Here is a 21,059-nt window from a genome sequence, read left to right as displayed (position 1 = left end):
GGGAGTAAGGGTTGAATGAAAAGCTTGAAGAAAGGAAATTTAGACACTGCATCATAGTATTATGGAATGTGTTGCTAAACAAGGACAAATACATAGATTACTGAGTATGAAAGGCCTTTAGCTAAGACTGAATGCCAAAGAATCTGTGGCAGCTCAGAGATTTCTGTGTGTATGCAGTCTTCCTCTGGACCAATTAGCAGCTCCTGTAGGACTGTTTTAATTTGGGAATTTTCAGGCCAAGTGCAGGCAAAGGACAAGGTGCCTGGGACCTGAGTTTGCTGGTAAGAGTAGTATGAGTGGATGGCCATGAGGTCCGGTATTACACAGTTGGGAAAAGACAGGTATATTAGAAATGAGGGAAATGAAGTCAGAGAGTAGTTTTAAGGGGATTAAGTGACAAAAAGATTGAAGGCTTATAACATAGGTTCTTGGAACAGGATATTAGAGGTAGAGTATTTCTGGTTTAGGCACTGTAGTATGTTGCTGGAGGAATTTGGAGGTCAAGATCATCAAAATCAAAAAGAACAAAGAACAGAGACATAATCTGTAACCAGGAGCTCTCTTTGGCCCATCTCAAATTAAGCTTTACTCTCTACATCCCTTAGCAACTCTATTTGTTAATGTCACTGATAATTTTTTTACTTCTAAATTCTAAAGAATTGGAGGTCTTCCTTGGCAGTAGCTTCTGATCCTGGAGATTACTTATTATACTATAACTGCTTTCCTGGATGGTATATAGGACATAATATTTTTCTGGGTTTTTCCCTACCTTTCTGGCTATTTCTAAAATGTTTCCTTTTGGGGATATATTTATATATCCCACTGAATGTGCAAAGGTAACTTCCAAAGCTTTATCCTTAGTCTCCTATTTTTTTGATGTTTGAAGATTCTAGCTAGTGCTTACCACCTTTTTCATGTCATGGCACCTAAAAATGATAATATTCATCCCATACACAAGAGAAAATTAAGGAAGCTGTTTGAGGTCAAAGGAGGCTTACTTAAGGATTTTGACTGCCCTAAGTGCTGAGGAGGAGAGTTCTGTTCTAATTAATTTTTACTCACTTCCATGAGCTTAGATTGTTGGTATTCATATACCTGACCTTCTCTTTCATCCTTGACATGTCTCTCTTGGTTCACTCTTACTCTCTTACTATATTGAACTATAAGAAACTCCAATGTCGTTTTCAACCTTGTGACTGAGGTCTCCCATCTAGTTTATTCTTATAAGACTCTCTACTTGTAATTGCTTTGTTTTGTCTAACTAACATCTTGATGTTGACAGACCATGCCAGATGATGTCCAACATGCTCTTTCAACCATTTATACAAGCAATGAACAGCTTCGACTCTTCGCATTTGAAGCAGAAGTCAATGAGAACTTTGAAATGGCAGCAGTGTATTATGAAGAGGTAATTAAAGGTCTTTCCAGTAGTTGTTATTACTATTATTTGTGTAATATGGGTATAACAAATAGCAGTTTTTAATTATTTAAAACCCATCAGGACTGATGAGAGGACAGACACATAAATCAATAAAATAGAGTCTATAAATATGTCCACACAAATAAGGCCACTACATTTTTGACATAGATGTAAAAGAAATTCAATGGAGAAAGGACAATCTTTTCAAAGAAATGGCTTTAGAATCACTGGTCATCCATATGCAAAAAATGAACTTTGACTTAAACCTCAAACATTGTAAAAAATCAACTTAAAATGGACCACACATCTGAATCTAAACCATAAAACAATAAATATTTTAGAAGAAAACAAAGGAGAAGGTCTTCATGATCTGGAGTTAGGTAAAGAGTTCTTGGACATGACACCAAAGCATGATACATAAAAGAAAAATATGATAAATGGAACTTCATCAAAATTAAAAATGTGTGGTCTGTAAAAGACACTATTAAGAGAAAGAAAAGGAGAAAATATCTGCAAGACATATATCTGACAAAGGATTTATTTGTATCCAGAATATTAAGAACTCTTAAAATTCAACAATAGAAAACAACTAAATAAAAATGGGCAAGAGATTTGAACAGATATTTCACTAAATATGATAAATAAGAACATGAAAAGATATTCAACATAATTAGCTATTGTGGAATGCAAATTAAAACCACAATAAGATGCCACTACAACTTATTAGAGTAACTACAGTGAAAATGCTGACAATACAAGGTGCTAATGAGGATACAAAGCAACTGGAACCATCATACTTTGTCAGAGGAAATGCACAATGATAACGTCATTCTGGAAAATAGTTTGGCAGTGTCTTATACATTCACCATATGACCTACTCCTGGATATTTACCTTAAAGAAGTAAAATCTTATGTACATGAATGCTTACAGAAACTTTATTCATAATTGCTCGAACAGAAGGAACCCAAATGTTCTTTAAAGGGTGACTAAATAAACTATGGCTTATCCATATAACCTATTCAGCAATAAAAGCAATGTATTACTAATACAACAAGTTGCATGAATTTCAAAGGCATTATACTGAGTGAAAGAAGACACTGTCAAAAGGTTACATACTGTATGGTGTCATTTATATGATATTCTTTTTTTAAATTGAACTATAGTTGAATACAATTTTGTATTCAACACTTTCAGGTGTACAATATAGCGATTTGACAATTATATATATTACAAAATGCTTACCACAATAAGCATAGCTACCATTGGTCACCATACAAGTTATTATGACATTATTGCCTACATTCCCTGTGCTGTACTTCTCATTCCCATGACTTATTTATTTTATGACTGGCAGTCTGTATGTCTTAATCCCCTTCACCTATTTCACCCATCCTCCCACTCCTCCTCTGACAACTACCAATTTTCTATATTTATGAATCTGTTTCTGGTTTTTTGTTGCTGTTTGTTTTGCTTTGTTTTTAGATTCTACATATAAATGAAATATGGAATTTGTCTTTTTCTGTCTGATTTATTTGTCTTAGCGTAGTGCCTTCTAGGCCCATCCATGTTGTTGCAAATGACAAGATTTCATTCTTTTTTATGGCTGAATAATATTCCATTACACACACACACACACACACACACACACACACACACACACCACATTTTCTTTATCCATTCAGCTATTGATAGACACTTAGGTTGCTTCCATATCTTGGCTATTGTAAATAATGTTGCAATAAACATAGGGGTGCATATGTTTTTGAATTAGTATTTTGGTTTTCTTTGGGTGAATACCCAGAAGTGTAATTACTGGGTTCTATGATATTTTTATTTTTAATCTTCTGAGGAACCTCCCTGCTGTTTTCCATAGTGGCTACGCCAATCTACATTCCCATCAGCAGTGCACAAGGGTTCCTTTTTCTCTACATCCTTGCCAATACTTGTTATTTTTTGTCTTTTTGACACTAGCTATTCTATTTTCATTTCCCTGAAGATGAGTGATGTTGAGCATCTTTTCAAGCATCTGCTGGACATCTGTACATCTTCTTTCAAAAAATGTCTATTCAGGTCCTCTGCCCATTTTTAATCATATTATTTGTTTTGTTGGTGTTCAGTTGTGTGGGGGTGGGGGAATGGGCAAAACAGGTGAAGGGGATCAATAGGTACAAACTGCCAGTTATAAAATAGCATGTCTTTAAAGGTCATTAATGTCATAGTATGTATTAGTATTTTATTCCTTTTTATGGCTCAGTAACATTCCATTGTATAGATAGAGCACATTTTGTTTATTTGTCCATTAGGTGATGGGTATTTGACTAATATCCACTTTTTGACTATTATGGATAATGCTGCTATAAACATTCATTTATTGTTTAAGTTTAATATGGACATATGTTTTTAGTTCTCTTGGGTGTATACCTAGGAGTGGAATTACTAGGTCATATGGTAACTCTATGCTTAACTTTTTGAGGAAATGCAAAACTGTTTTCCAAAAGGTTGTACTCTTTTATATTCCCACTAGCAATAGATAAGGGTTCCATTTTTTTCATATTCTCACTAATTCTTATTATTATACATCTTTTAAACAATTATAGCCATTCTAATGGGTGTGAAGTGGTATTTCATTGTGGTTTTATTTTGCATTTCTCAAATATCAAGTTATTTTGAACATCTTTTCACATTTATAATTTTTTAGTAGGAAAATATGTTCCAGATTTTTTGGAATTAATGTTCTAAATTAATTGACAGAGGAATATTCAGACTATAACAACTTCAAAACATCAATCTATATAAATCATATGTTATGTCTTTATGTCCTTATTTCACTTTGCATATGTTCTCAAAGTTCATCCATGTTGTAACATCTGTCAGCATTTTCTTCCTTTTTAAAGCTAGCTAATATTCCATTGTATGTATATACCATATTTTGCTTACCCATTCATCTGTCAGTGGGCACTTGGGTTGCTTATACTTTTTAGCTATTATGAATATTGTTGCTTTGAACATGGATGTACAAATATCTCTTTGAAACTCTGCTTTCAATTCTTGTGGGTATATATACAGAAGTGGGATTGCTGTATCACATGGTAATTCTATTTTTAATTTTTTGAGGAACAACCATCTGTTTTACAAAGTGGCTGCACCATTTTTACATTCCCGCTGTTTACAAGAGTTCTAATTTCTCTGCATCCTCAACAATTGTTACTTTCTGTTTTCTTGACCCTGGCTCTCTTAATGGGTATGAGGTCGTATTTCATTGTGGTTTGATTCCCTAATGATTAGTAATGTTGAGCATCTTCTATGTATTTTGACCATATGTAGATCTTCAGAGAAATGTGTATTCAAGTCCTTTGCCTATTATTGAGTCAGGTTGTTTAACTTTTTGGTGTTGAGTTTTAGTAGTTCTTTATATATCCTGAATATTAACCCCTTACCAGATATATGATTTGCAAATATTTTCTCCCATTCTATGAGTTACCTCTTTACTCTGTTGATAGTTTCTTTTGATGTACGAAATGTTTTTTTTTAATTAAAAAAATTTAATGTTTATTTTTGAGAGAGAAGACAGAGCATGAGCAGGGAGGGGCAGAGAGAGAGAGACAGACAGACAGACAGACAGACAGACAGAAGCTGAAATAGGATCCAGGCTCTGAGCTTTTAGCACAGAGCCCAATGGGGAGCTTGAACCCACAAACCATGAGATCATGATCTGAGCCCAATTCAGATGCTTAACTGACTGAGCCACCCAGGTGCCCCTGATGTACAAAAGTTTTTTAAAAGTTTTTGATGAAGTTCAATTTGTCTGTTTTTTCTTTGTTTCCTGTGCCTTTGGTGTCATATCTAAGACATCATTGCCAAGTCCAGAATCATGAAGCTATTGTGACATATTTTCTTCTCAAAGTGTTATAGTTGTTATAGTTTTAGGTATTAATATTTAGGTCTTTGATCCATTTTGAATTAATTTTTATATATGGTGTTAAGTAAGGGTCCAAGTTCATTCTTTTGCATGGGGATGCAGATATCCAGTTTTCCTAGCACTGTTTGTTGAAAAGTGTGTCCCTTGCAGCCGCTCTGGAAAACAGTGTGGAGGTTCCTCAAAAATTAAAAAAAGAACTACCCTATGACCCAGAAATAGCACTGCTAGGAATTTATCCAAGGGATACAGGAGTGCTGATGCATAGGGGCACATGTACCTCAATGTTTATAGTAGCACTTTCAACAATAGCCAAATTATGGAAAGAGCCTAAATGTCCATCAACTGATGAATGGATAAAGAAGATGTGGTTTATATATACAACGGAATACTACATGGCAATGAGAAAGAATGAAATCTGGCTATTTGCAGCAACATGGATGGAACTGCAAGGTATTATGCTAAGTGAAATAAGTCAGTCAGAGAAAGACAGATTCCATATGTTTTCACTCATAGGTGATCCTGAGAAACTTAATAGAAGTCAATGGGGGAGGGAGATGGGGGGAAAAAGTTACAGAGAGGGAGGGAGGCAAACCATAGGAGACTCTTGGATACTAAGAACAAACTGAGGGTTGTTGGAGGTGGGGGAGAGAGGAAAGTGGGTGATGGGCATTGAGGAGGGCACTTGTTGAGATGAGCACTGGGTGTTGTATGGAAACCAATTTGTCAATAAATTATATTTAAAAAAAAAAAAAGCCTGTCCTTACCTATTGGATGGTCTCGGCCCCTTTGTCAAAAATCATTTAACCATAAATGTGAAGATTTATTTCTGAGCTCTCTATTCTATCCCATTGTTCTATATATTTGTCTTGATACCAGTACCACACAGATTATATAGTTTTGTAAGTTTTGAAATCAGGAAGTATGAGTCCTCCCGTTTTGTTCTTTTTCAAGTTTGTTTTAACTATTCAGGGTTCCTGGAGATTTCATGTAAATTTTAGGATGGGTTTTTCCATTACTGCAAAAAATATCATTGGGATTTTGATAGAGATTATATTGAATCTGTAAATTTCTTTGGACAGTATTGACATCTTAATAATATTAAGTCTTTCAATCTATGGACATTGGATGTGTTTCTATTTATTTATGTCACCTTTAATTGTTTCAACAGTATTTTGTAGTTTTCACTTATTATGAGATGCTTCTTTTTCATGTTTGTACTTAAATTTATATTTGCCATCTCAAGACTATGACAAAAATGATTATAGATGAATCTTTAAAATGAACTGTAAAATGAATCTAGGTTTCCAAGTAATTGGATAAGCTTATGGTAACCAGAACATTGACACTAGGAAGGAATGAGTTGAAAATTTAATTTTTAAATCATTCCAATATTTATTCACCACATATTATAAGCCAGAACGGTGACTGTGCTAGACATTCAGAAATCAGTGGTAAACAAAAAATGACAGTTTCTGCTTTCATAAAACTTATGGTATTTGTGGTTTTATGTGCATAAAAATATGACATACTGTGCAATAATCTTGGTCCTCCTAATGCTTCATGTGATAGAGGTTGGTCCGTGAGCCCCAGAACTTGGAACACTGGCTGGACTACGGTGCCTTCTGCCTCCTAACTGAGGACAACATCAAAGCACAGGAGTGTTTTCGGAGAGCCCTTTCCCTCAACCAGAATCATATCCACAGGTACGGGTGGAAGATAAGTGAAGAATGAGTAGGAGCAGATAAGCTTCTGTGTGAAATTTTCTTGGTTCCATGACTGTGACATGGGACCATGTTGTTAATCACGTTGCTGGTCTCTTCTCAGCCTGTTGCTGTGTGGTGTCCTGGCTGTCTTAATGGAGAACTATGAGCAGGCAGAAATTTTCTTTGAGGATGCTACTTGCTTGGAACCAACTAATGTTGTAGCCTGGACTTTACTTGGTATGGTATTTTCCTGTGATATCAATGTGGTTTTTTCCATTATAAGATTCTCCCTTTCTCTTTTCATTCTCTAATAACTCATCATGTAGTTCTTAAACTTTGGTAAAAAATTTGGAAAGACAAGTGAAATGTTGCAATTCTTTAGTATATGGTGGTAGAAAACCAGTCACATTTATTTTAGCATTTTTCTTTCTTCAGGTTTGTACTATGAAATTCAAAACAATGATATTCGAATGGAAATGGCATTTCATGAAGCCTTCAAACAACTTCAGGCACGAATGCTTCAGGCACAAGTAGCGAAGCAGAGGGGCACTGGTACTGTAGAGTACATTGAAGAAGGAGGGAAAGTAGAATCCAGTTTAGGCCCTTGGGGAATCACTAATGGTTCTGCAACAGCAATGACGGTGGAAGCGGCAGCAGGTAGGACCAGGAAACGGAGATGATGAGTGGCTATTAGGAAAATTAGTGGCCTTATGAATAGGAGCAGGCAAATTGTAGGTACTTGGCAAATATTTGTTAAATGAGTTAGTGGATGGAGTTTTGAGTTGTCCCAGGTACACCAAGAAAGACTCCTTCTAAATATTTCCTCATTCATATGTTTGCAAGTGTGAAGTTTTCACTGTTGCTATTCAGGTTTTTGAATCTTAGAGAATTCACTGTCTCTGTGTATGCATAAAAAAGGTATCATTGTAGCAGAGTAAATTTCTTTCATGATCCCATCACTTTCTTTTCCAACACTCTCAATCCCTCTCTTGTGGTTCTTAAGTTTATTTATTTACACACACACACACACACACACACACACACACACACACACACCCTTTTTTCCCTGTCCTTCATTGCCATTCTCCTTTCCTCCATTTTAGAGAATCAATCATTCTAATGTGTTTAATTTAATATGTGGGTTTTTGTTTATGTGTTTCTTGCATATGGTATTTTGTTTATATGTTGTTGCGCATTATTATTTTGTGTGCATGTATTTTTAACAGTTTGTCTGAGATGTAATGGACATTCATAAACTGCACATACTTAACACATACAATTTGATATGTTTGACATATGAACACACCCATGAAAACATCACCACAATCAAGGTAATGAACATATCCCAAATCTCCAAAACTCTCCTTGTGCCCATTTGAATCTCTTTCTCTTGCACCCATTTCCAAACAACCACCAAGCATCTCTCTGTCACCATCAGTGACTTTGCATGTCTAAAATTTTAGAATTCTAGGAAATTTCTAGAATTTTCTGATTTATTCTTTACCAACATATATATTACTTATCAACTTATACATGATTGGAATTGATTTTGACTTGAAAGTTTGACAGAACTCAACCATAAAACAACAAGAGCCTGGGTGGTTTTTTTTGTTTTTTGCAGGAGAAGGTGTCTACCATTTCATTTTCTTAATATTTAATGTATTTGTGTTCTGTATTTCTTATTGTGTTATTCATGGTATTTTATACTTTCTAGGAATTCATCTATTTCATCTAGGTTTTTAAATTTTATTTAATTTTTTTATATTAATCAATTATTTTTTAATAGACTTATTTTTTAGAGGAGTTTTAGGTTCATAACAAAGTTGAAAGGAAGGGTTAGAGATTTTTCATATACTCTTTTCCCCTACCCATGTGTAGTCTCTCTTTTTATTAACATTCTTAATGACATTTGATGAGGAGTATCTTATCATATGCTTATGTGCCATTTGTATATCTTCTTTGGTGAGGTGCATATTAAGGTCTTTGGCCATTTTTTTGTTTTTACTTTTTGATTTTAGAGAGAGAGAATGAGATCAGGGGAGAGGGGCAGAGGGAGAGCACAAGAGAGAAAATCTTAAGCAGGCTCCACATTCAGCATGGAGCCTGATGTGGGACTTGATCCCACGATCCTGGAACCATGACCTGAGCTGAAATCAAGAGTCGGGCACTCAACCTACTGAGCCACCTAGGCACCCCTTTGGCCAGTTTTAAATCAGGCTTTGTTTTCTTATTGTTGAGTTTTAAGAGTTCTTTGTATATTTTTAATTTAAAGTATAATTGATATATAACATTATTTAGTTTCAGGTATACAACATAACGATTCAATATTTGTATGTATTGCAAAATGATCACTACAGTAAGTTTACTCAGCATCCATCATCACACACAGTTACAATATTTTTTTCTTGTGATAAGAACTTTTAAGATCTACTCTCTCAGCAACTTTCAAATATACAATAGAGTATTATTAACTATAGTCACCATGCTGTACATTACCTGACTTGTTTATTTTCTAACTGGAAGTTTGTACCCTTTGACTACCTTCACCCAATTCACCTACCTCTTATACCCTGTATCTAGCAACCACTAATCTATTCTTTATGATTTCAAGGCTCTTTTTTGTGTGCTTGTTTTTTTTATTTAATATTCTACATGTAAGTGAGATCATATTGGGTTTGTCTTTCTCTATATCATATCATACCTATATATAATATAGGATATTATAGCATAACAACATTATGCTAATATTATATAATAATATCCTCATGATGCATCCATGTTGTTACAAATGGCAATATTTCATTCTTTTTGATGGCTGAATAATATTCCATTGTATACCACATTTTCTTTGTCCATTCATCCATTGATGGATACTTAGGTGGCTTTCATGTCTTGACTACTATAAATAATTCTGCAGTGAACATGAGAAGGTATATATATCTCTTCAAGTTCTTATTTTCATTCCTATGGATAAGCCAGAAGTGGAATTGTTGGATCATATGGGTATTTCTAGTTTTAATTTTTTGAGGAAACTCCATACTGTTTTCCATAGTGGCTGCATCAATTTACATTCCAAACCACAGTGCACAAGGGTTCCCTTATCTTATATCCTCACCAACACTCATTATTTCTTGTCTTTTTGATAATAGCCATTCTAGCACATGTGAGGTGATATCTCATTGTGGTTATGATTGGCATTTCCCTGATGATTAGTGATGTTGAGCATCTTATCATGTGTCTGTTGACCAGCTAATATGTCTTCTTTGGAGAAATGTCTATTCAGATCCTCTGCTCATTTTTAAAATAAAATTGTTGTTTTCTTTGCTATTGAGTTGTAGGAATTCTTTATATTTTTTAAACATTAACGCCTTATCAGATGTATGATTTGCAAATATTTTCTCCCATTCAGTAGGTTGCCTTTTCATTTTTTTACAAGTTTTCATTTGTTGTACAGAAGCTTTTTAGTTTCATAGAGCCCCAGTTGTTGATTTTTACTTTTGTTGCCTAACAGTGTGTATCTTGATTATGGTAGTGGTTAAAAGAATCTATAAAATGGGATAAAAATGCTTAGAACTACATACACATACACACACACATACACACACACACACACACAAATGTATATGAAAACTGGCAAAAATAGATGAGGTCTTTAGTGCACTAAAGAGTTTTGTACTATTATCAATTTCCTGGTTTTGATATTATACCATACTATAGTTGTATAAGATGTCACCATTGAAGAGAGGCTGGTAAGGGTACATTGGAACTACATGCTCTGTATCTGCAACTTCCTTTGCGTCTATAATTATTTCAAAATAAAGAGTTAAAAAATCCTTACAAGTAGCAATTGTGAGCACTTACGTGAAGTCTTAAAATATAAAGCTCCATGTAAAATGAAGACAACAACAAAAACTACCCAAAAAAGCTAATATTCAAAACTTATTACTTCTTTATTATTTTACTATCATTTACACTGTTAAAGTTATTTATGTCTAATTGTATTCATATGTAGAAGTATTACATAATGGTATGATATTGTGCATTTCTTCCTAGCTCTTCATTCAGTGATGTAACATTGGTTTCTTGAAATCAGCCATGATTGGGGAATTTATATCATAGAAATCAGTAAACACTACAAATCAGCCTTCTCACATAGCCAAAAGCCAATTGTTGAACATTTACCAGCTCATGACTCGATATATAGGAAAATTTCAAGTATTTGTAATTTAAACAATACACTTCTAAATTTTTTTTTTTTTTACATTTATTCATTTTCGAGAGACAGAGAACAAGCGGAGGAGGGACAGAGAGAGAGGGAGACACAGAATCTGAAGCAGACTCCAGGCTCCGAGCTATCAGCACAGAGTCCCATGTGGGGCTCCAACTCACAAACTGTGAAATCATGACCTAAGCTGAAGTTGGACGCTCAACCGACTGGGCCACCCAGGTGCCCCTAAACAATACATTTCTAAATAACCCATATGTCAAAGAAGAAATCACAAAATAGTTCGAACTGAATGTAATGAATCACACAACAAACCAAAATTGGTAAGATGAACTAAATTAGTTCCCAGAGGGAAATTTATAGCTTTAAATACTTCTATTAAAAAAATACTTCTATTAAAAAAATACTTCTAAAAAAAAATAAAAAATAACCGACTGTGCCTTGGTGGCTCAGTCGGTTAAGCAGACTTCAGCACAGGTTGTGATCTCCTGGTTCATGGGTTTGAGCCCTGTATTGGGCTCTGTGCTGACAGGTCAGAGCCTGGAACCTGCTTCAGATTCTGTGTCTCCCCCTCTCTCTGCCCCTCCCTGCTCTCTCTCTCTCTCTCTCTCAAAAGTAAATAAACATTAAAAAAAATGTTAAAAAAGAAAAAGAAAAGACAGGGGAACCTGAGTGGCTTAGTTGGTTGAGTGTCCGACTCTTGATTTTGGCTCAGGTCATGATCTCACAGTTTATGAGTTTGAGCCCCACATCGGGCTCTGCACTTGGGATTTTCTCTCTCTCCTCCCTCTCTCTTTCTCTTTCTCAAAATAAATAAATAAACTTAAAAAAAAAAAAGAAAATAAAAGACAAAACTTCAGGCTACCCCATTCCTTCCATAGATTCAGAAAATAGAAGAGGGAATACTTCCCACAGTTTAACCATAGTTATTACTGTGATATTCAAAGTTAGACAAACCCATCCCAAGAAATGTACACACCAATAGCCTTCATGAACCTAGACACAAAAATTCTTAACAAATATTAGTCCATGAATTTCAGCAATATATATAAAAGGTAATATATCCAATTGAAGTAAGTTTGGTCTTACATTTGAAAATTGATGCAATTTACCACTACAATAGTTAAAATTTTTAAAAATGATAATACTAAACTATGGCAAGGATGTAGAATAGCTGGAACTCTCAAACTTTTGGTGGGAATGCCAAATGCTAATAGCCACTTGGAAAAACTGGCAGTTTAAAAATAGTTACACATGTGCCAGCAATTTCACTCCTAGGTATTTACCCAAGAGAGAAATGGAAACATTGCAATTTGTACACAAATGTTCATAACAGATATATTTATAACAGGCAAAAACTGGAAACAATCCAACTGCTTATCAGTAGATGAATGGAAAATAAATTTTTTCTTATGTGCACAATCAAAAACCACTCAACAATAAAAAGAAACAAATTAATGATACACACACATGGATGAATCTCAGAAACATTATGCTAAGTGAATAAGCCAGATGCAAAAGAATAGATACTATATATTCCATTTAAATGAAATTCTAGAAAAGGCGAAACTAATCTGTATTGACAAAAAGCAGATTAATGGTTGCCTTTGGATGGGAGTTGAGGATTACCTTCAAAGAACACAAGGGAGCTTTCTGGGGTAGAAATCTTTTTATCCTGATTGTGACAGTGAGTACATGAGTGTATACATTTGTTAAAATGCACTTAAGTATATACTCAAAAGGGAGCACTTTATTATATGTAAATTATACCTCAGAAAAGTTGGATATTAATATTTTTCATTAAGATCATAGCTTACTCCTCAATCATTAGTCTGAGGTATTTAACCACTCTCTCCTTCCTGAAATACATGTTGGATTGCCTCCTACATCTCCCAACAGTTTGGGTTTCCTTTGTAAGCTTCTCTTTATTATTACACTCATTAGATGTACTCATTTCCCAATAATATAGTCATACTTTCTAAGAGCTCACCTGCACTCACAGTTTTCTTTTTACTACTGATGACTCTCAAATTTCTGTATTTAGCCCTGACATCCCTCCAGAACCTAGGAGCTGGGTTTCTCTGCTAGTAAACTTAACTCTTCATCTCTCAAATTGACTCTACATCACTCACTATATTAGGCACTCAAGTTCATGATATGAGTCATCCCTGCATCCTCTTACTTTCTGTATTGAACTTCCGGCATCCTTCTATCAGATTAATTCTCAAGACCAGCTGGTTCTCTTTCAAAATGCTCCTTGCATCTTCCCTTTAAATTTACACGACTCTTTATTACCAAATACCAAGATTGTTGTAACAGCCTTATTACAAACCTCTTTGTCTCTGTCTGCATTTTTTTCTTCTTGCTATGTAGCACTGCTAGAGGAATCTTCATAAAATACTGCTTTCATCTAATAATTTTTCTGTTCAAAACTTTTCACTGTGTTCTCCTTTTGTCTACAGAAGAAAAATCCTAGCATTAAAATATCAGTACAGTCTAGCTCCAACCTGTCTTTCCCTTCATTTTATTTATGTAATCCTCAATACTCTTTAAAATAATTAGCTCACTAATGCATCTGACTCTTGATTTCAGCTCAGGTCGTCTCATGGTTTGTGAGTTCGAGCCCTTCATTGGACTCCTTGCTGAGTGGAGCCTGCTTGGGACTCTCTCTCTGCCCCTCCTCCTCCCCTCTCAAAATAAACAAAATAAATAAATAAACTTAAAAAAAATTAGTTTTTGGGGCTCCTTGGTGGCTCAGTCAGCTGAGTGAGCGAGTTCAGCTCAGGTCATGATCTCGAGATTTGTGGGTTGAGCCCTGTGTTGGGCTCTGTGCTGACAGCTCAGAGCCTGGAGCCTACTTTGGATTCTGTGTCTCCTTCCTTCTCTACCCTCTCCCACTCATGCTCTGTTTCTCTCTCCTCCTCTCCCAAAAATAAACATTAAAAACTAGTTCACTACTTCCATGCTTTTGCCAATGGCATGCTTTCAGCCTTAAATGCCCCTCCCCCTCTACCTATCCAACTTCTACCTATTTTTCAAAGCCATATCTTTTAGAAGAAGGGTGACTTCTTCTAATTGGGAGTCAGTTGGTACTGATCATTTCCTGCCTGGCACTGCTTTTTTAAAAATTTGTCAAACATTTATTTATTTGAGAGGCAGCAAGACATGTTCTGGAGCTTCAACCAATTATTTAACTTCTCTGTGATTCACTTTCTTCAAAGGAGCATAATGAATGTTGTGAAAAATAAATTAGATTATACAATAACGTTTTTAGTACAATTTTTAGTACAATTCCTGGCATACAGTCATGCTCAAATATAGCTACTTATGATGATGATGATGATGGTGATTTTTGAACACTGAGATAAAATGAGTAGAATTCCTGTCCTTCAAGAGTTTTAATTTAATCTAAAAATATATTAACTTTCTTGACATGCTGGGTTTAGCAAATAACTTTTATGATAGGTATTTGTTTGACATTTTCATGACTTAGGCTAGCAGGAGGGTTGGACTAGGGGTCCTAGTTATAGAAAGCTGTGCTATCAGTTTAGCTTGTACTCTTCAAATTATTCAGAAATATAAAAAGTTTGGGGCACCTGGCTGGCTTAGTCAGTGGAACATGGGATGCTAGATCTCAAGGTTGTAAGCTTGAGCCTTGTTGGATCTAGAGATTACTTAAAAATAAAATCTTTTGGGGCGCCTGGGTGGCGCAGTCGGTTAAGCGTCCGACTTCAGCCAGGTCACGATCTCGTGGTCTGCGAGTTCGAGCCCCACGTCAGGCTCTGGGCTGATGGCTCAGAGCCTGGAGCCTGTTTCCGATTCTGTGTCTCCCTCTCTCTCTGCCTCTCCCCCGTTCATGCTCTGTCTCTCTCTGTCCCAAAAATAAAAATAAAAAAACGAAAAAAAAATAAAATAAAATAAAATCTTTTTTAAAAAAAGAAATATTAAAGGCTGCAAAAGAAGTCTGTCCTTACAATATTTAGGTAATATGTTTCTTATGCTTTGAAAATGATTATATTTTATCTCCTGTAATAACCTTTTAATATCCAATGTAGGAAGGTGGGGTTTTTTTCTCATTCAAGTTTAATCTATTTAGGACCAAGAGATCCATCATACGTTCTAGATGACTTTCTTTTTTTAACGTTTATTTATTTTTGAGACAGAGAGAGACAGAGCATGAATGGGGGAGGGTCAGACAGAGAGGGAGACACAGAGTCTGAAACAGGCTCCAGGCTCTGAGCTGTCAGCACAGAGCCCGACGCGGGGCTCGAACTCACGGACCGTGAGATCATGACCTGAGCCGAAGTCAGACGCTTAACCGACCAAGCCACCCAGGCGCCCCATGACTTTCTTGAAGAATCCTCCAAACTGCAGTCTGATTCACAAGAAAACATTTTGTCCCTACAATATCAAGATCCAACTATCAGCCAAAAACCATCCAAAATACTTCTCAAAGACATACCAGCAAAGAAAGGTACTTAGGAATAAAGATTTCCACTTGAAAGAAGGGCGTAAACAAACTAGACAATGATGAAAACACTTACGATTACCAAAATGGTGATCTTAACTTGTGTGAAGTTGATTAGTCATATCACCTAAGTTCCTTCATATGAGGCTAAACTCTGATAATCCAAATTCAGTAGTGTAGCTCTTTCCATAAGCAAGGTTTTATATTATCTCAGAGAAGTAGCTAACTACAGGCTTATGATTTTCTTTTTTCTTCAAGTTTATTTACTTTGAGAGAGAGAGAAAAAGAGAGAGAGAAGCAGAGAGAGAGGTAGAGAAGGAATTCCAAATAGGCTCCGCACTGAAAGTGTGGACATGGCACTCTGTGGAGCTCAAACCCACAAACCATGAAATCATGACGTAAACTGAAATCAAGAGTCAGATACTTAACCAACTGAGCCACCCAGGTGCCCCCAAACTTAAGATTTTCAAACAACGATCATTTTTAGAATATCTACATCACATTCAGGATGATCTGCATACATTAAAAAACCATTTCATTGGTTGTGATTTGCATTTGGAACCACCAGTAGACTAACCTTGAGAACTTTTGAGATCTTTAGGGACCATTGCTATAGAGGAATCTATTGCTTTTCAGGTTATAACCTCTCTCATAGATTAGAATAGTCTCCTTGCTACATTTGTATGTCTGAGCTTCCGACATTCTTTTCCTTTACGTCTAACCATCTATTCTTTTAATATAATAATTTCAGAAACATCAAAATGTCAAGATTCATCAACCTTTTTGCATCCCAGCCCTTATGGTGTTTCCCAAACTCCTGCCACCATCTTCATGGAGACCATACGCTTCTTGATGAAGGTCAATGCTGTGCAGGTCAGAATATTTGGAAAAGGGCAAGTAGATAGAAAGATTTTAGCGAAATGATTATTCAGTGGTACCTTTCCAAGCTTTAATATTATTATACAAAAATCAAATATGCTTTCGAGGGCACACTGTAGGCCCAATGGTGTGAATATCCAAATGTGAACCACTCTCATCATTCATGATGAAAATGCAAATTGAGATAGTATCAAATTGGCAAATAATATTACCCACTTTCAGTGAAGTAGCAGTGAAATGTACCTCACTATACATCTGCTCCCTGAAGAATACCAGCAGAGCAAAATCAGGCTCTAAAGGCATATGTAGCCTAATATCACTTTATTATCGGAATTCATATTATGTGAGTGTTGGGGGTTAACAGGAGGCTAATTATACCCTCATTTCTCTCTAGGTTGTAAACAATTGGAAGCAGATACACAGTGCTATGTGGGGAATAAAAATATTAAAGTTATTACTTGTAACACTGGGCTGCAGGGGCGCCTTGACTCTTGATTTCGGCTCAGGTCATGATCTCACAGTCATGGGATGGATCTCCACGTTGGGCTCCGTGCTGAGCATGGAGCCTGCTTAAGATGCTCTCTCTCCCTCTCCCTCTGCCCCTGCCCCACATGTGTGAATACAGTTTCTCTCTCTCAAAATAAATAAATAAAATCTTTTTAAAAAATGGGCTGGAGAAGCCCTACAAGAGCTCCTAAGGGGGATCCTGTGAGATAAAGTACCAAAGACATCGCTACAAGCATAAAAACTACAGACATCACAATGACTCTAAACCCATATCTTTCTATAATAACACTGAATGTAAGTGGACTAAATGCGCCAACCAAAAGACATAGGGTATCAGAATGGATAAAAAAACAAGACCCATCTATTTGCTGTCTACAAGAGACTCATTTTAGACCTGAGGACACCTTTAGATTGAGAGTGAGGGGATGGAGAACTGTTTATCATGCTACTGGAAGCCAAAAGAAAGCTGGAGTAGCCATACTTATATCAGACAAACTAGACTTTAAACTGAAGGCTGTAACAAGAGATGAAGAAGGGCATTATATAATAATTACAGGGTCTATCCATCAGGAAGAGCTAACAGTTATAAATGTCTATGCGCCGAATACGGGAGCCCCCAAATATATAAAACAATTACTCATAAACATAAGCAACCTTATTGATAAGAATGTGGTAATTGCAGGGGACTTTAAAACCCCACTTACAGAAATGGATAGATCATCTAGACACATGGTCAATAAAGAAACAAGGGCCCTGAATGATACATTGGATCAGATGGACTTGACAGATATATTTAGAACTCTGCATCCCAAAGCAACAGAATATACTTTCTTCTCGAGTGCACATGGAACATTCTCCAAGATAGATCATATACTGGGTCACAAAACAGCCCTTCATAAGTATACAAGAATTGAAATTATACCATGCATACTTTCAGACCACAATGCTATGAAGCTTGAAATCAACCACAGGAAACAGTCTGGAAAACCTCCAAAAGCATGGAGGTTAAAGAACACCCTACTACAGAATGAGTGGGTCAACCAGGCAATTAGAGAAGAAATTAAAAAATATATGGAAGCAAACAAAAATGAAAATACAACAATCCAAACGCTTTGGGATGCAGCGAAGGCAGTCCTGAGAGGAAAATACATTACAATCCAGGCCTATCTCAAGAAACAAGAAAAATCCCAAATACAAAATCTAACAGCACACCTAAAGGAAATAGAAGCAGAACAGCAAAGGCAGCCTAAACCCAGCAGAAGAAGAGAAATAATAAAGATCAGAGCAGAAATAAACAATATAGAATCTAAAAAAACTGTAGAGCAGATCAACAAAACCAAGAGTTGGTTTTTTGAAAAAATAAACAAAACTGACAAACCTCTAGCCAGGATTCTCAAAAAGAAAAGGGAGATGACCCAAATAGATAAAATCATGAATGAAAATGGAATTATTACAACCAATCCCTCAGAGATACAAACAATTCTCAGGGAATACTATGAAAAATTATATGCCAACAAATTGGACAACCTGGAAGAAATGGACAAATTCCTGAACACCCACACTCTTCCAAAACTCAATCAGGAGGAAATAGAAAGCTTGAACAGACCCATAACCAGCGAAGAAATTGAATCGGTTATCAAAAATCTCCCAACAAATAAAGAGTCCAGGACCAGATGGCTTCCCAGGGGAGTTCTACCAGACGTTTAAAGCAGAGATAATACCTATCCTTCTCAAGCTATTCCAAGGAATAAAAAGGGAAGGAAAACTTCCAGACTCATTCTATGAAGCCAGTATTACTTTGATTCCCAAACCACACAGAGACCCAGTAACAAAAGAGAACTACAGGCCAATATCCCTGATGAATATGGATGCAAAAATTCTCAATAAGATACTAGCAAATCGAATTCAACAGCATATAAACAGAATTATTCACCATGATCAAGTGGGATTCATTCCTGGGATGCAGGGCTGGTTCAACATTCGCAAATCAATCAACGTGATACATCACATTAATAAAAGAAAAGAGAAGAACCATATGATCCTGTCAATCGATGCAGAAAAGGCCTTTGACAAAATCCAGCATCCTTTCTTAATAAAAGCCCTTGAGAAAGTCGGGATAGAAGGAACATACTTAAAGATCATAAATGCCATTTATGAAAAGCCCACAGCTAACATCATCCTCAATGGGGAAAAACTGAGAGCTTTTTCCCTGAGATTAGGAACACGACAGGGATGCCCACTCTCACTGCTGTTGTTTAACATAGTGCTGGAAGTTCTAGCATCAGCAATCAGACAACAAAAGGAAATCAAAGGCATCAAAATTGGCAAAGATGAAGTCAAGCTTTCACTTTTTGCAGATGACATGATACTATACATGGAAAATCCGATAGACTCCACCAAAAGTCTGCTAGAACGGATACATGAATTCAGCAAAGTTGCAGGATACAAAATCAATGTACAGAAATCAGTTGCATTCTTATACACTAACCATGAAGCAACAGAAAGACAAATAAAGAAACTGATACCATTCACAATTGCACCAAGAAGCATAAAATACCTAGGAATAAATCTAACCAAAGATGTACAAGATCTGTATGCTGAAAACTATAGAAAGCTTATGAAGGTAATTGAAGAAGATATAAAGAAATGGAAAACATTCTGTGCTCATGGATTGGAAGAATAAATACTGTCAAAATGTCAATACTACCCAAAGCTATCTACACATTCAATGCAATCCCAATCAAAATTGCACCAGCATTCTTCTCGAAACTAGAACAAGCAATCCTAAAATTCATATGGAACCACAAAAGGCCCTGGATAGCCAAAGTAATTTTGAAGAAGAAGACCAAAGCAGGAGGCATCACAATCCCAGATTTTAGCCTCTACTACAAAGGTGTCATCATCAAGACAGCATGGTATTGGCACAAAAACAGACACATAGACCAATGGAATAGAATAGAAACCCCAGAACTAGACCCACAAAAGTATGGCCAACTAATCTTTGACAACGCAGGAAAGAATATCCAATGGAAAAAAGACAGTCTCTTTAACAAATGGTGCTGGGAGAACTGGACAGCAACATGCAGAAGGTTGAAACTAGACCACTTTCTCACACCATTCACAAAAATAAACTCAACATGGATAAAGGACCTGAATGTGAGACAGGAAACCATCAAAACCCTAGAGGAGAAAGCAGGAAAAGACCTCTCTGACCTCAGCCGTAGCAATCTCTTACTCGACACATCCCCAAAGGCAAGGGAATTAAAAGCAAAAGTGAATTACTGGGACCTTATGAAGATAAAAAGCTTCTGCACAGCAAAGGAAACAACCAACAAAACTAAAAGGCAACCAACGGAATGGGAAAAGATATTTGCAAATGACATATCGGACAAAGGGCTAGTATCCAAAATCTATAAAGAGCTCACCAAACTCCACACCCGAAAAACAAATAACCCAGTGAAGAAATGGGCAGAAAACATGAATAGACACTTCTCTAAAGAAGACATCCGGATGGCCAACAGGCACATGAAAAGATGTTCAACGTCGCTCCTTATCAGGGAAATACAAATCAAAACCACACTCAGATATCACCTCACGCCAGTCAGAGTGGCCAAAATGAACAAATCAGGAGACTATAGATGCTGGAGAGGATGTGGAGAAACGGGAACCCTCTTGCACTGTTGGTGGGAATGCAAATTGGTGCAGCCACTCTGGAAAACAGTGTGGAGTTTCCTCAGAAAATTAAAAATAGATCGATCCTATGACCCAGCAATAGCACTGCTAGGAGTTTACCCAAGGGATACAGGAGTACTGATGCATAGGGGCACTTGTACCCCAATGTTTATAGCAGCACTCTCAACAATAGCCAAATTGTGGAAAGAGCCTAAATGTCCATCAACTGATGAATGGATAAAGAAATTGTGGTTTATATACACAA

The 21,059-nt window shown here is 36.2% G+C and overlaps 1 protein-coding gene across 1 annotated transcript in view; it reads left to right on the top strand.

Annotated features, from left to right (window-relative positions):
- CFAP70 (cilia and flagella associated protein 70) overlaps positions 1-21,059 on the top strand; it is a 106,466-nt gene that overhangs the window by 62,339 nt on the left and 23,068 nt on the right. The window contains exons 16-22 of the mRNA XM_047072952.1: positions 1,283-1,408; positions 6,910-7,043; positions 7,165-7,280; positions 7,479-7,700; positions 15,068-15,079; positions 15,596-15,742; positions 16,488-16,609. Of these exons, the coding sequence (XP_046928908.1) occupies positions 1,283-1,408; positions 6,910-7,043; positions 7,165-7,280; positions 7,479-7,700; positions 15,068-15,079; positions 15,596-15,742; positions 16,488-16,609 (879 nt within the window). The remainder of the gene's footprint in view (positions 1-1,282; positions 1,409-6,909; positions 7,044-7,164; positions 7,281-7,478; positions 7,701-15,067; positions 15,080-15,595; positions 15,743-16,487; positions 16,610-21,059) is intronic.

Source organism: Lynx rufus, unplaced genomic scaffold (genome assembly GCF_022079265.1).
Source record: "Lynx rufus isolate CCGP_SWC_20201006 ecotype Redwood Valley unplaced genomic scaffold, mLynRuf1.p SCAF_11, whole genome shotgun sequence".
Classification (NCBI taxonomy): domain Eukaryota; kingdom Metazoa; phylum Chordata; class Mammalia; order Carnivora; family Felidae; genus Lynx; species Lynx rufus.
The sequence above is the reverse complement of the archived record's forward strand: the minus strand, read 5'-3'. Positions and strand labels throughout refer to the sequence as shown.